This window comes from Rosa rugosa, chromosome 7 (assembly GCF_958449725.1).
Source record: "Rosa rugosa chromosome 7, drRosRugo1.1, whole genome shotgun sequence".
In the NCBI taxonomy this organism is placed as follows: domain Eukaryota; kingdom Viridiplantae; phylum Streptophyta; class Magnoliopsida; order Rosales; family Rosaceae; genus Rosa; species Rosa rugosa.
Window position 1 is genome coordinate 39,639,849 of NC_084826.1, and position 17,359 is coordinate 39,657,207.

A 17,359-nucleotide genomic window follows, 5' to 3' on the forward strand; every position below is an offset into this window, starting at 1 on the left:
AGGAAGACTTCCTTATAGTGTTTTGGGTAAGGGGGAATTAAAAAAACTTAATGGAGTAAGTGGAAAAAAAAATCCCTAAACATTGGGTAAATTGACAAAAACCCTAAAACTAATTGATTCAATACAGCTCATGTCAACAGTTTATGAAATGGCGGTATCAATGACTCCAAAATATTCTCTTTGAAGCACAGAATGAGTAAACTTTCGCCAAATTCAACCTTGACCTCATTTATCAATCTGCCTTTAAATTGACCAGTTGATGACTTGCAGTTTTGGCATGAAAGTTGCGAGTGGAGCTATAGTTGTGAAACTAGTTTAGAAACAGCCTCGAGCTTCAGCAAAGCAGAAAGCTTCTAGCAGAGCTGGGGTTTTTTATTTTTTTATATTTCAAGTAATAATGCAAAAATTTTTTCTCACCCAACCCATCTTATGATGCCAGGGAGATTTGAATTTGTGATCTCTATGGTATCGGTTATTCCAAAAAAAAAAAAAAAAAAGTAACAAGTAGGTACGGGTACAGGACACCAATAGAGTTATAGTCGTCAAACTAGTTTAGAAACTGCCTCAAGCTTCATCTAAGCTTGAGCTCGTGGTACAAATAAAAGCACCCGTCCCATTACAACTAACTGCCCTAATACCCCTACAAGCGCCAAAAGCATTCAAGAAGTTGATATTGAATTCTTTTAAAATTTTCTTTTCGAATTTTGAAACACTAATCTCATTAACTCTTCTCAGCGTGCTTCCCGCGTAATATGCAGGTACCAAACAAAACTGAAATTGCCACCATAAGATTATCTACAAACATGAAGCTTTATGAAAAACTAAGGTGGATATTTGGTTGTCAATACCAACTCAATTAAGCATATATATATATATATATATATATATATATATATATATATATATATATTTTGACTTTGTTAAGGGGAACCCAAAGGCTTCCTAGGCCCAAGATAAACCCCTTCAATGCATGTGAAATGCTCCAACTATGCATTGCAGCACAGTGTTTGAACACAAGTCTCCAATCTAGCCAACACATGTAGTTGATAAAATTTTGATTTTTTGGAACAATTAATGATTTGCTATGCAGCTTTATGGGTTCTGGTTATATTTGTCGAATCATAATGAAATCATGTTTCCATGGTTGATCGATCTTCTACAGCAATCATCATATATGCTCTAAGATCAATATAAACCCAAATTGTACAATTTAAACTTCAAAATTAATGGTTTTGAATTTGATGAAGATTTGGGAAATCTTCCGATTTTGAGCTTTTCAGATTTTTTTGCTTGTTCTTACCCTCAGCCCTCAGGGAAGAGACGCAGAAAATGAGAAATTAGAGAAAATTTAATGAATTTAAAAGTAAATGTAGAAATTCAATTAATACAATTTGGAATGACGTGGCATTTGCAAACAATTTTGGAAATGACGTGGCTAATGCCACATCATTTTGGATAGAAATTTGGTGTATCGATCAATCATTTTCCTTAAAAAAAAAAAAAAAATCTAACAGAGCGTAGTGGGCTCATATTTTGAATTCATTTATTTAGTTATTTTGCAGCTAATTTTCATCCTCAAAACTCAAAAGTAAACAGTTAATTTTCATCCACAATTCTGTTCCTTACTAGGGAGCAATTACTTTATATTTCCAAGGATACCACAGAAGAATTACAAGTTGAAAAGAAAAAATTAAGATGGCTTAAGAAACTTAGATCTTAGCTTAAGCAAAAGATATAGACTATTGATTTTTTTTTTTTTTTGATCAAATAAGAACTTAATTAATAATGAACTGCTTACAACGAGTTTTAGGCGACATCTCTAACCCAGAAATGGCCTCTAGACTTCACACTGGAACTCTATAATGACTGACTCTAAACTTGCACTACAACTGTATGACAAAGACAAAAGCGCAGGAGCAGTGAATCCTTAACATCTCACCTCTCATCCAGCCAGTAATAACTCTAAGACTAGACAACTCACTTGTGTCGACACCAAACTCACCAACCAGAGTCCTCCTGACCAGCATTTGATTGACCAAGCCAACACTCGTTGTGACCTAAACTCAACCAAGTGGATTACCGGACACTCAGACCTCACCTCCCTATTGTCAACACCATCCATCCACCACTGCTCCAAAACGCCATCGCCTCCGACCCGATCCTAGACAGGAAGGACCCACTAGAAGGCCAAGGATGATTGTCTATGCCAGACTTTTTCGTCACCGCTGCTGACCCAACTCCAGAACAGGAACGACCCCAAAGACTGCGAAAGAGAAGATTGTCTCTGCCACACCTTTAGTAGTGTCTTATTACCAACAATAAATAAAACAAAACCCTAAAACACTAGTAACATCCAACCCCGCCACCATGGCAAACCCGATCTTAATACCAACAAAACAACTTAAAAAACAACATTAAATAAAAAGATAACCAGGGCAGGGCCCAAAATTGAGCCCAAACCCCACATCTAGCCCAAGTAGGAGAGACCCATAGCCCTAGCCCAAGAAAATGGTCCAAACAGCAGCAGCCCAAAAACCCTAAGCCCATCCTCCAGGTGACGTAGAACAATAGCAGACACGCACCACCAACCATGCAGCAGCACCGCCGTCGTCGTCGCCCCTTGTTGCCACCACCGATCAGTCACCCCAGCGTACATAGGTAAGCCTCCCAGAAGGCAGACCCGATCCAGATTGGATCTGGAATTCCTTCCAGACCCAGCCGCCCACACCTCCGCCTGCGCACCATGAAAGCAGCTTTCTGATGGCCAAACCGTAAATCCATTACCGGAGCAACCATCAGACACCTCCTTCTTCACATCCGACCACCCAATCGGACCCAGAAGATAACCGGGAAGTCCAATTGGACAACCGCCTCATCCCCATCAGATCCCCATGCCGCCCTTTCTCCGAACCCAGGATCACACTCCTCGTAAGCACCTGCACCGCCGGGCAACCCAGCCAACCACCGGAACCTCCGAGTAACCAGATCAATTCGGATTTGGATTACAACATGCCAGCCACATATCGTTTCAACCACGTCTCCGTCCAAGCCTAGAGGTCTCACCAAGCCCCACAATCTGACAGACCCATCCGATGACGACGTCTCAAGGACGTGCCGCCGGACGGGGAAGGAAACCCACGTAGAACTCACTCGCGCACGGCGCTCACTCTCTAGGGTTTTTTTTTTTCTCCCTTCGATATTAGTTACTAGTTGATTAGACTAGACTATTGATCTTTAATTTATAGACTTCAAAAATCAATCAAGAGGATTGAGAAAAATATTCAAAATATCAAAGGATCTCTTGAATATTATCAAGAATCCCTTAATTATTTGAGCATCGGTTAGATCCGCTAAAAAACTGGTTGAGAGCCTGTTTAAAGCTCAAAATTAATCCCTTATGGGAACAATATCTGAGAAAATAATAGAGAAATTGTACTTACATAAGCAATTGTAAGCATAATTAGCCATATTGTGGAACGCATAGACTGATGCATATCGGTCCCACATCAGAAACCAAATGGAGTTCACTCTCCTCTCCACTATAAAAGGTCTATTCCTCTCTCTTCATTCAGTACGCATTAAATACTTGTCTAACGTTACGCTGTCAACACAAATACATTGACTACCTTAGACATCGTAGCAGAGAAGACCGCCAACCGTGGTCTCCCTCCTGACGCCCTTTGTATTTCATTTGACACATGATGCTAGCGCTACTTATCCTTTCTAGCGGTCAAGCTTGGAATAGCGTTACCAAGAGTTGGCTACCGCCAGACCTTGAGCATTAACATTAGCGTCGTTTGTGGGAAGCCTCACAAGTGATCCCTTAAAATAAAAATCCCTTAAGATACATACATACATACATATAAGCTATATAAAAGGGATTGAAATTTACACTCCCCAAATTACATTCTGCACTCCCTCTTCTTTTTTTAATAATTTCTCTTACTTTGCTTATATTCCTTTCCCACATTACCCTTACAATCATGACTCCCGACTCCATCTCTCTCCTCTCTCTTTTGGTGGAAAACTGGAAATTTCTTTCTCCTCTTCTGCTCATCATCTTCCCATTTCTCTTATGGCACAATGATCCCTCTCATTTGGCTTCTATGATTTTTGTTCCCTGATCTGAGAATTACATCATTTTCCTCTAATTGTTAATCTCTTTTAATCTTGATTTGTCTCATGATTAAACAACCAAACAACTTTTCTCTCATTTGCCTCCAAAATCTCGATTTGGCTCTCAATGAAATGGATTTTCTGTTGGTTTTGACTATGAATGAAAATCAAAGATAAAAAAGCTACAACCCAGAAAAGAAAAGAAAAAAATTTGAAAATTGGAGTCTCAAATGTGGGTACGAATCTGGACATGAACATGCATTTTGATATAATTTTGGCTTTGAAGAATAAAGACTGGTGTGGTTTCATTTCCTAACTTCAAACTAACATTAGGTAATCTGATAAGAAAGAGAATCTGTTCTTGCCTTCTGATGGTGCTACAGCTAATATAATTTTTTGCCCTCCCTTCTGTAATCAACCTAAACCGGAAATTATACACTCCAAATGAAAATGATATCACTCTAAAAGTCATTTTATGCTCTTCCTCATGGCAAACTTTTTGATTGAAACATGTTATAAGCAAATCTCAGAACTTGATATGTAACTCCCCATGAGAAACATGTCTAAATGTCCAATCTTGCACCCAACACCCATGAAGCTTGAATAGACAAATTTTCCATATTTCTAGGCCACAAACAAAGACCAACATTAGAAGAAGCAACACAAGAAGAATTAGGCGAATCGATATTGTGAAATTGATTGATTTGAACATCTACGTTCATAACCAATTTTGGCCTCGTCGTGCACAACCAACATTTTTCATCTTATTTCAGTTCTAATCTATCGAGTTACAGAGAGAGATAAGAGAACTGAAATGACCTACGCCCAAAACCTAATTGAGGTCAAGAAATGAAGACCCATCTCAAAAGTTTCCAACTTCCCCAGAAATCTATGCAAAAATGCATGCTTTTTCTCGCTCCAGGACTCACCCAAGAGAGAAGAGACTAGGCAGGGGTATTTTTGGAAGAAGAAAATCCATCAGACAACCAACATAAAGGGAGTGTGGTTTGTAATAATTGGAGTGCAAATTTCACTTCCCATAAAAGGGATTATTGAAAATTTTAATATAGCTCAAAATTATTTTTCATTTTCTGAAATAGGAAACGGAAAATCTGGGATCTCATACATTTTATGAGCTAAACAGAAAAGGCTGGTACCAGTACCTAACTTCAACAATACATGAACAGAAAATTGGAAAGACTTGTCCAGTAAGAGAAGCATATAATCAGAAATGAAATAAGATGTGTTCAATACTCCGTAAGTAACTTTAGTACAAATACAAGTCTGTTACAGTTCAACTTAACAGATTGCCACCAACCTCACAAGAACTCTTTTCTATCATTTGACTGATTTTGGTCATAACTTCTTGTTTTTTCTGTAACAGCTACTTACCGGGTGGCAACAAAAGAGATTTTGCAAGCTTCTAACCCCTCAACCAAGTGTTTCGATATGATGAATTGTCACGGAGTGAAGCATCATGAGGCTTGTATTCCATGACATAGCTGTGTGGAAGCTTCAAGTTCCGCTTAATTGCATCTCTTAAAGCCATTACAGCCTGGTTAAACAATGTGAAACAATGTAAAGCAATTATACTAGGATAGTAACTAGCCATGAAAGTAGCAATTATGTTTCAAATGACCAACCTGATGATCAGAAGCATTACGATTCCAGATACTCACTATATCCTCATTGAATCTAATGCTTAGTACAGCACCACATATGTTCTCTCCATAGTCAAGTTGGTCACCCACCAAGGCAAGAACCTGCATTCATATACAGTAGTATGAAACACCATACTAAACTCTCAGTTTCAAGTTCCAACTTTAGGAGACAGCCATGGTAGTACACATAGCCTGGTATAATAAAAAAGCAAATGAATCTACAAACATAAATTATCTGAAAAGGAAAAAATTAAAACAAGCAAAAGAAAAACATAATTCAAAAGCTTGTTGATAAAAGATTCAAAACTACTTCTACCATTCCTCCACCATCCCTTATATCTGTACACATTTCTCTCTATTTTGAGTTCTTTCTTGCAAATTATTTACATAATTTCTTTCCTCATCGTTCACATAAACTATATACAAAGTTTTACAACTTGGCCATCAATTTTTGTCCACATTGAGCCAAAAGATCAATACAGAGGAAAGCAAAACCAAAGTCGACAGAGAACTGACTCAGTTTCACTTCTGAAAGCTTGACATTGAGCTCCAAAGCTCAATCAAAACTCCCAGCTTCACATATGAGTCAGAATAATATTAGGTGGAGTATCAGTGAACTCCACTTGGATTAATTGCAACAACATTTTCTTGTCAAGTAGTGAAATTCAACATACAAGGGCCAAGAGGAAGTACATCAAACAAGAGATACGGTTTCCTTGTGGTGGACCAGCAAACAATAATGTCTACATATCGGTCAGCACACCTCTATGCAGGCAATGTCATACAATTATGATGGATGTCGAAAGCTTACATTTTAATTGATGCATCAAATGTTGAATAGAACTTCCTAAATTTTCATTTAAATTGGAATACTTAAGTAGATAATTCAGTAATCTTCACTAAATTTCAATACTTATAAGATGTATTTGCAAACAGCTACTGTTTCAGCATTTGCTTACGATACAAAGAATTGCTTCAAAACAAAGATTGTCAAAACACTTGGGTGACATGAGCATGCAAAGTGCATATTTAGTAAGAAAAACAAATAAGAGTTATAGTGCTTACCAGGTCCTCCCAAAAGCGGCCTGAGACAACCTTTTTGAATCGTATTATCCATTTACCACCATTGCAATTAGCAGAGTCCTGAAAACCAGAAATAGTTGGCACTGTGTCTCTCTCTCTCTCTTGTTTGTGTATGAAGAAAGAAAATAGAAGAGAGCTGGGTATACCTCCCAAAGAGGGCGAATTCCCTCCTTGAACAGATGCAAGTCAGTTGGGCTAGGCAGTGAGGAAGGACGGGCTAGGTGGCAATAGCACACCCAAAAACCTTCAACCTGTAATAATAATACGCAACCAAATCAATTACTGTCCGCCTTTCAAAAAGAAGAAGAAGAAGAAGATGTTACCGTGCTGAAATCGATAATTTTCTTTATGTTGTCTTCATAAGACGTCTGGCTTCGAATTCCTGGTGTTCGGCGAGTGTACCAAAATACGAATTTGTTCTGAAAAAAAAAAACATAGAAGAACATTAGGGACAAGTGAGGGATCGAAATCTGAGGGGGTGGATCGATCAAGATCAAACCTTGAGGGGATGGAGGCCAGCTCTGAGGTCGCGTTCGTCGTCGGCTTCCTTGGTGTTATCGGTAGTAGGAGGAGCGGTAGAATCTATAAGTGCTCTTGCATAGCTATTATGATTCTCGCTGTGGCTGTTGTCCGATTCCTTCTTCTCTGCATCCATCCTCAAACCAAAAGCCCTAATTCCTCTTCCTGCTTCAACCCTTCAATACTTCAATCAATGATAAAACGATGATGGGCTCCTTTTGTAACCCAAAACAAAAACAAAAACAAAAACAAAACTAATAATTTATCAAAACGGTCCGGTCCGGATTCGAATCAGCTCATATCCGGTTTAATTTCGGTTCAAGGTTTTGAAATATAAAAAAGCCCGATGTGCCTGATTCCGGTTTAATTAACATTTTTCTTTTTTTAAAGCAAATTACTAATTTTTTTTTTTTTTGAACTAAAATCATTCATTCATCTCAAGCCAGAATGACACGGATACATACCTTCTCTTGCCAATCCTAGGGCAAGTTTAGGACGTGGTATGCTAGCACCACCCATTAGACAATCAGTGCTCACTTATTCTAAAGCGAGCCTATGAACTATGGAAATACACAGTAAATAGGCCAAGTTTAAAAATAAAACTTTGGGAATACCCTCCTAAAAATAGGAAATTGATAAAAATAGACAAAACTATTTTATTAGATCCCAAGACCTAGACTGCCCAGCCCAGACCAAACAGCAAGAAGCCCAGCGTCTTCCGATCTCCACAACTTCCTACCGCCCATATAACGAAAGCCGCCACGATCTGCTGCAGACTTATCCACACCGACGTCGCCGCTAACTGTTGTCCCGCTGCAGGAAAGACACCATCACGCGCCGCCATCAATAGGAAAAGCAAGCATGCTGCAAACACAGGTAGATCTGAAACCAAAGAAGGCCGCTGCATCCCAACCGTAGCATGCATAACAGCCGTCGTCGTCTTAGAACCAAACCCAGTCCGCCGCCGTCGTTGCCTTGCCCTACGCAGTGGGCACGAAACCAGTCTACTGCCTCATCAATCCGAACAACCTGAAAACCTCTGCTGTCAAGAAGCCACAAGCCATGCAACTAGAAGTCAATGGGCAATGATTCATCCATTACCCGTCCAGCAGCATCACGGAGTCGGCGAGGCGACGTCGGCTTGCCACCGGACGAGAAGGAATCTATTGAAAGTCGGCCTTGGTGCCTCTTTTCTTTCATTCTCCACAAAGAGAGAATTAGGGTTACAACCTTTTTAAAGCAAATTACTAATAGATACAATCTCAGCCCATTTATTACCAATGTCAGACCTTTTTTTTTTTTTTTTTTTTTTCTAAATCCCTTGCAGTACTATAGCTGAACCTTGCGCAAGGTCCAGGCCCATGCGGCCATTTTTTGAATTGATTATGTTAACTAGTAACTTACCAAAATAACCTCGACATACTTAATGTACTGGGCTTCAGTATCATTCTGAAGGATTACATATTTAATGTACTAAGCTTCAATATCATTATGACATACACAACTTGCAGTTCTTTCCAGTTTCTAGAGGCAATTCTGAATGATAAACCTATTGGATTGTTTGTATACACATAAAATAGCCAAAGTTATTTGACCTTGCACCATTTTTTTTGGGTTGAAACTTAGTAATTAAATCAATCCATTAACATTAACAATAAAGAAGACTTCAAAAAGCCTGCACCTATGTCAATTTACTTTCGTCAAAATCCTTTCAACTCATAAACACAAATCCACATCGGCAAAAGGTCAACCTTTCACTATTTATCTCACTTAACAAAACAAAATGATTCAGATTGATCAAATGCAAATCCTAATCCCAATCCAATCTAACCTAATATGGTCTTTGTTTGCCTTCAATTATCACCTACTTTCGAATACCAGCTCTCGTCATGCTGAAAAAAATCTCTGCACCATGGTTCTTCTCATGTTCTTCAATCGGTACATCCTCTTTGTCTATTGCAGCAGCCTTCCTCTTTGCCATTGCGATTAATCTGTGTATATGATAAATGCAAATATGAGTACTGACCATTAGTAGTGTACTGACCCCTATTATAGCTTACTAGTCAAGCTTGCATTCTAAATTCACCTCATAATCTTTAGAATGTTGAAACAACTGTAATCCTTTCTCTTCAAAAATCATAACATTCAAACACATTTTGGAATTTCATTAATGACAAGAACTGGCACTAAACTTGGAGCCTAATCTCTATAGTTTCTTCCATTTCTTTCCGAGATAAAATTAGAAAAGAAAAAACAAAAGGAAGTAGAAGATATAAGCAGCAAATTTTGCAACTAATCCATGAACTTGCAAGAACAAAGAACCAAACAAAGCAAAGGAAATACTAACTAACCCTCAATGGCTTCAAGTTTCAGCTCACAAAGTCACAAATCTGTGGGGTCCACAAATCTAATATGCAAAGTTCAGACCACTCACCTTACCTTTACATTACACAACACCACCAATCCCATAAGAAAATAACATAAACACAAAACTAAAGCTATTGACCCTCAATAGAAAACTAATAAAGAACACTAATGCAACGAAAATTTGCCAAACTATTTTACTATCCTAAGAAACTAGCACTTCACTGAAAAGTATTGATCAATCAGAAACACCAATTAATCTAAAATATCACAATACAGATAGTTAATCTACAATTAGAAACTAACCTGCAAACGAAATGTTGCTGAGTCCGGTAGAAATCATATAAATCCCTGCATAGAAACTTAGTTCAGGAGATCACATTGAAAACAAACAATAGAAATCATATAAATCCCTGCATAGAGTTTAGTTCAGGAATTTACATTAAAACAAACAATTCAAAAAGCGGTAATCCCTGCATAGAAACTTAGTTCAGGAGATTACATTAAAAACAAACAATACAAAAGGCAGTAATCCCTGCATATAACTTAGTTCAGGAGATTACATTAAAAACAAACAATACAAAAGGCAGTAATCCCTGCATATAACTTAGTTCAGGAGATTATATTAAAACAAACAATAGAATTCATAGAAATCCGAATCTCACGTAAACACTAAAGAAAGAACATCAACAACATTCCTCGAAAACTACGTACTCATGATTGCCGTAACACAGTTACCACCATGACCGCACGCATACCACAGACTACGTACTCATGATTGCCGTAACCCAGTTACCACCATGACCGCACACATACAACAGACTACGTACTCATGATTGCCGTAACACATTAAAACAAACAATAGAATTCATAGAAATCCAAATCTCACGTAAACACTAAAGAAAGAACATCAACAACATTCCTCGAAAATTACGTACTCATGATTGCCGTAACACAGTTACCACCATGACCGCACACATACAACAGACTACGTACTCATGATTGCCGTAACCCAGTTACCACCATGACCGCACGCATACAACAGACTAGAGCTCCAACTGAATCGTAACCTGTCACCTCGGCCGAGGTTCAGCCTTACGATGCCAATTGCATCAACTGACACTAAAGTCAATGATCACCCATCAACTCCAAACTAAAGTCGATAGTCGATGTTCACCCATCGACTTTGACTAAAGTAGATGATCACTCAACATTAATTCCTATCCTCTTCATAACAATCAACACATCAATTATCGCCACTTTGGTACTACAATATATTTAATCACACTCTCAAACACAACTTCACCAATGTCACACCATCCAATATATATATTCCACGTAAATATATATATACGTAGTCATTCACGCAGGAATGACCACTAATACCAACTATAGTTTTATAAATTATACTTCTCGAAAATCATTTTATATCAAAACATTGTTTTAACCTACCCATGAACTGTTGTCGATCAAGTTCATATATTTTAAAACAAATAATTTGTTTCGAAAATGATTTTTCATGCTAACAATTTAAATATACTAAATTAAAACATAACTACTTTATCAACCGAAACACCGTGAGATTTACTCACCTCTAAATCCCGCTGCGTCTTCTCTTACAGCCGAGATAAAGTACAGAACACACTCCATCAATCACCTAAGTAAAATGCATCACAACTTAGTATACGGATCGAAAAAGATTAAAGTTCAAACCCCCGTTAAACTAAAATCCCCAAAAGTAATGCCAATCGAGGCGAAACTTCATCCGAGACCACCCGAGGCCTCCGGAATACTTATACGATCAATATAACAAAACTACAAGTCAATTGGACGGCCGAATCCTCACGGATCAAAAACCGATCGAACCGAAAACCCTAAAACTTGGAAAATTCATAACATGCTCATACGATTTCCAAAAATTACAAACTATATATCGAAATGCTCGTATCGACGAGTAGATCGCACTGAGGAGCAGAAACTGCCCCAGAGGTGGCCGGAAACCACCACCACAGTGGCGGCACCGCCGCCAAACAAAAGTCAAAATTTGACAAAACTTCCAACATCAAAGTGCTTCATCTCAACTCCAATTGAAACTTTCATAACTACACCAAAGTCCAATTATAAACCAATCGGTCGAATTTTACCTTAGAAGCCGACGGATCCGATGAACCCTAGTTTTGAATTCGCTCCAATTCGATCTCCACATATGAAATCGATGCAACCCACCTTGGGGAAAATGATCTACGTCCCTTGGAGTGCAAAATCTCTTTTGGAACCACGGCCAAAGGTGGCCGGAGCTGGGAGAATGGAAGTCGGCGAATTGAGGTGATTCCGACCTCTTCTCGGACTTGTCTCGACGTCGTAGCACGAGCTACAGCTCGACCCACCTTCGATTGCTTCCACAGACGTGTAAAGGGCAGCAAGGCGAACACAACTCACCTTGGATCGAGTCCTATGGTGGCCAGAGGAGGACGAACGAAGCCGGCGAAGTGGAAGGTGCGACGCGGGCTCGGGGAGAGAGAAAAGAGAAAACTTTCCCAAAATGGAAAGTCAGATTTTTCTGATATTTTTCCAGAAAAATCCCATATATACCAAAATGGAAAGTTTTTCCGACGGTCATAACTTCTTCATACGAACTCCGATTTCCGCGTTCCGCATGTCCACGAACTCGTATCGACGCGCTCTACTATTTCCGTGAAGGAAGCTCTCACAGAATCTAAACATATAAAAAGTCAAACTTCGTAACCCCCTAAAACGTGCACTTCGAATAATTATTCGTCCGAAAATAATTCCACTCCACCCTCGAACCACGAAATCGTACAACGAATACTTTATTAATCCCATGAAACATTTAGGAATTAATAACAAATTTCCGAGGTCTTACATTCCATTTATGAAGAAACCAATGGAGGGGATGTGTGTTTGTTTGTTTTTGCAGCTGCACCTAGATATTTGAATGAGTTGCCTATGTACCATTGGAGAGGGACCAAGCCACTTGTAGTTGAAGAGTTTCAATCAGTGAATAACTCATTGGAGGGAATTGCTTTTGGAATAGAATAGTGTTTTGGATGTAGTTGCATCTATATTCACTTGGTTCTAGATTGCCTAGTACCCTTGCAAAATCAAACCACATGCAGTTTCGGCATTTGGGATTTAAATCGGTAGATGATCCATTTAATTCGGATTTGTGTTTGGGAACTTTGTGAGGGTTTAGAGCCCTTGAATTTTGTGTTGGAAGAATTTGATTGGAGTTAATGATTCAGTTTGGGATTGGTCGAATTTAACTGGTGGAGTCATGGATTCTATTTGGATGAATTTGACTGGCGAAGTCAGGGATTTGATTTGAACTTTTGAGTGAATTTGACTGATGGAGCCAAAGATTCGATTTAAAATTGTGGTTGCATCTAGTGGGTCGCTAGATTGCCTATTGTTCGATCATTATTCATATATGTATTTGTGCCATAAAACATCGAAATTACTTGTTCTAAAGTCCAGTTTAGTGTTGACGAACCAATTCCTTGTTTTGTAGAAAATCTTGACAAGAGAAAAAAAAAATGAATTTCTGGCGAAATTTCCATACACCACTACTTTTGGCGGCACAAGTGGCTTCGTACCACCATTCACTTTGGTGCCATGTATTTTCCGGCCATACTCATGGAGGATCAAGGAGGAGGAGTAATATTGTACTTATTCCACTTACATCCATTCACCATCATTCTATCATAACCAAATCCCAAAACTTTTGGTTCAAAATCAACTTCATCTATTTTCCCTGTTTTCCAGACCATCTCAACTCTCTATATTAACCAAAAGTCCACCATCATCATCACTTAAAAATCTGCCATGTTTTACGTTTAATCATCATCTTTCACTCATCATTACCTACTCTAACCTACACCATCACTCTCATACCATTTTCCCTTGGTTTTGGGATTTATTACGACTCTCATACTCTACCTCTTTGCTCAATTCAAGAACCTAACTTCTTCCTTTGCTTTCCGTAATCATTTTGTACACTTCTCTTTTCTCTATTTAAGTATCCCTTCTCCCCTTGAAGAATGCATCACCCACAATCAGGGGAGGAGGCAGCCGAGCGGGGGCCACTGCCCCCACTGAGATTTTGACATTTGGCTACCAAGTATACATTTTGCCCCCATCAAGTGGCCATATATGTTGTTTATATATGATATATGTATATATATTGTGTTCAGTGTTCCCATATATGGCACAATTCAAACTTGAAAGCCCACACAAACCGTCTAAACATATCATGATATCAACAGGCCCACAACACAAGTGACACAACTCCCAGTCTTCCACAATCACAAAGGCACAAACTGACGGAAAAAATAAGAAAAAGAGGAGCACGTAGCTTCTTGTGCAACCCCATTCACCATATATATTCAAACTCAACTACCAAGAACCAAAGCCAGCACTCTGCACTCAAAGTCAATAACCAAGTACCAACTGTTGGTAGTGGCTTCCTAGTTGCTGCGATGGCTTTGTTTCTCAAACCCCATATATCAGTATCTCTTTGTTGATCAAACTCAACTACCAAAGCCAACACTCAGGTTGATTAATTTGTTTGTTTCTTTTTGACTGTTTTTCTTCTCCTCTGTGGCTCTGTTCTTGTGTAGACTTGTTGAGAACAAATAATGTGAATTGATGAATTGATAACTTGATGTTCTATCATCAGTATCATGTGTATTATATGGCAGTTATATGCTGATAGAAGCATTTTAATGTGATATTTTAATAGTTAATTCCTCACATTTTGCTTAGTTAATTCCTTAACGAATCGATTTTTAATTCAATTTTTATTTTTAGGTACATTGGAGTAGATGATGATGAAATAAGTGTTAGGTCCATAAAATGATGGAGAAAAATGGAAATGCACTAAAAAGGTCAACTTTACACATTTTCCTACTCCGGCTAGGAGAAACCAAGCCAAGCAAGGAAGAAGGAGCGACCACCTGACCAAATGAACTTCAAATGAGCTGAAACCTTCCAGATCCATTCTAGACATCCTAAGAAACATTTCTTATGAAGAGTGCAAGAGCCAAAAAGAAGTGGAAGGCCTTCAAACAGTCAGCCCAATTTTCTGCAGAAGCAAAACTGGAAAACTGGACCTGTAAGGAGTCCAGCAGAAATTCCGGCCCAAACACATGGAGATAAATTCTGAAAATTTTACAGAATGATCTACACTCATGATGGATCATTTCATATGAAGAAGTCACGGGCAAAATCTGAAGTCTTGGTGGAGAATTAATTGAAGGAAAAATGAGTAGAAAGTGACTCAAACCTAACAAATTCCATTAGTGTTTAAATATTCAAACCTAACAAATTCCATTAGTGTTTAAATGCTCAAACCTAATAAATTCCATTAATGTTTAAATGCTCAAACCTAACATATCATCATTTGTTTAAATCCAAATAGTTTTGCTTGGTAGCCTATAAATAGAGGCTACAACAAAGAAGAAAAGACATTCCTTCATCCATTCCATTTTCTTTGTCTCTCCATTTCCTTTCCATTTTCCTTTCCATCCTCTAGTTTCAAGTTTAGTCATCTCCACGAGTTCAAGCAAGGCCAAAGAAGAAGAAGAGAAGCCGTGAGCACTTCCATCCATAGCCATCCTTGAAGCTTGCTTTCGAGTTTCAAGAATCCACAACGTGAATCATCCATCTCATCTTCATCCACGGTGTAATCCGATTCTCCTTTGTAACCTTTGCTTTGAATTTTGTTGGTTATGAACTAGTTGACATATATGTTTGAACAAAGTATTATTTCTGGAATTTTTATGATTAATTGAGAATTTTCAGATTCATATATTGTGATTCGAGAGTTGCTTATGTGGGTTTGTTTAATTAAATTTGCGTTATAGATAACTTTTGTATTTTAATCTTATGTGGTTGCAAACACTTAGGGTTTCGATATGAATGGTGCTAGGTTTAAGAACATGAAATCGACTTTTCGTTTTGTGTAAACTTGAATCAAAGTAGTAAAGGTTTTGTACAAAGATCGAATTTAATTAAAGAGAATTGCAATTAGGTGGACTTTTCCATACTAAGTTGTACACTTGAGTTGATAGCCTTTCTCTATGTGTAATGCGTTAAACATGACATGATTGACTAGCTTTCTAGGGTTTGATTGCATGTTTGATAGGATTAATCTAGGTGCTTTCGCTTAGGTTAATTAGCATTGAAAAGTAAAAAATGGGAATTCATTTGCTTTCGAATGTTTCACATGATCAACTCCTTTCTCATGACTTAGATGAACAATATTAGGGTTTGAATCAATTTTAATCATAAGTTTCGGTTTTGATCTTTGTTCCTTCATTCCATTCGTATTTTTATGTTTTTGCATTTTAATTGTTTTTGTTAACTTAGTTTCATTTCCAAAAAAAAACCAAAAACAAAATCCCCCCTTTTCGTGTAAAATGTTTATATTTTGTGAATACATTTGTGAATATTATACTTTGTTTTAATTTTAATTGTTTAATTGTTTGACAATGACAGGTGTACCCTCAATCCCCGGAATAGAACGATCCCTATTTGCTTATACTACTAACGATCTTTTCAGGGTTAAATTATGCGCTTGCTTTGAGCGTATCATATGCACTGATTGCAACCAAATACAGGGGATGTATTTTGCCATTTTGGTTCATCAATGGTCTTTTGGTGTTTGGTTAAATTTTTTGGCCCCCATACATATATATTCCTCCCTCCGCCACTGCCCACAATCCACTATCATCTCCTCCACAAATCTCCATCACCACCACCTTCAAACCATAACCTCCATTACCACCACCACCACTAAATGAGCATTGAACTAAGAAATGGTCTATTTTATGACAGATTCTTTTAACGTTTGTATGAGCATATGAAATCTGATTTGATAATGTAAGATAGTTGGAATGTGTATTAAGTAGTTAGAGGAGTGTCTGTGTGTGTAACCCAAAGCAAAACTCTTTTAAACGTCAGACTCTAAGTTTTCTTATGCTCGGTGGGTGAGCTAGGGCCTAGTTGCCAATAAAGATAGACGCCTAGATCGACCTCGATCTGGTGCTTTTCTAGTATGAATATTGAGGAATGTGAGATGGCGGCATTGGTAGAGCCAAGCACGATGGCGTTGCGGATGTAGGGTGGTTGGCGATCGACGTCATTAGTCATCTCAAGGCTGCTATGGGTTAGGCACAGTTTGTGCAGCCGACGGTGGAAGGCGCAAGGTAGGTTCTATAATGGTTGTGGTCAAAAGGTGGGATGCTGTTCCTCACATGGGCTTTCCATCTTTTGGGTGTTCTCGTAGTTGGGCCTGAAATTAGCTTAGGCTCAGTCTATCTATTTTCTATTTTTAGTTTATTTTTTATTTTTCTTTGCAGCTTTCAACTCTTCTCTCTAGTTAATTAATTTGGTGACTATTCTCTTGGAGTTTAGATTTATTAGGTTTTGTTCTGTTTCTTGTAGGCTCGTCTTGAAATAAAAAAGCTAAGTAGAGTTATTGATTGGTATATAACAAGTCTTTGTTTACTTGGACTAGAGACATGGTGTGAATCGTTAATGGCCCTCAATGGTTGATATTATCTAAATAAAAACAAAAAGAGTTGAAAATGTATATT

The 17,359-nt window shown here is 38.2% G+C and overlaps 1 protein-coding gene across 1 annotated transcript; it reads right to left on the reverse strand.

The window, feature by feature from the left end:
- Positions 1 to 5,317: 5,317 nt before the first annotated feature.
- LOC133721115 (eukaryotic translation initiation factor NCBP) lies at positions 5,318 to 7,577 on the reverse strand. The gene is made up of 6 exons (XM_062147643.1): positions 7,360 to 7,577; positions 7,184 to 7,279; positions 7,007 to 7,111; positions 6,843 to 6,920; positions 5,760 to 5,879; positions 5,318 to 5,671 (listed from the first exon to the last, which is right to left on the reverse strand). Exons 1-6 carry the CDS (start codon positions 7,513 to 7,515, stop codon positions 5,540 to 5,542), a joined length of 687 nt encoding a protein of 228 aa, XP_062003627.1. The 5' UTR covers positions 7,516 to 7,577; the 3' UTR covers positions 5,318 to 5,539.
- Positions 7,578 to 17,359: the final 9,782 nt, after the last annotated feature.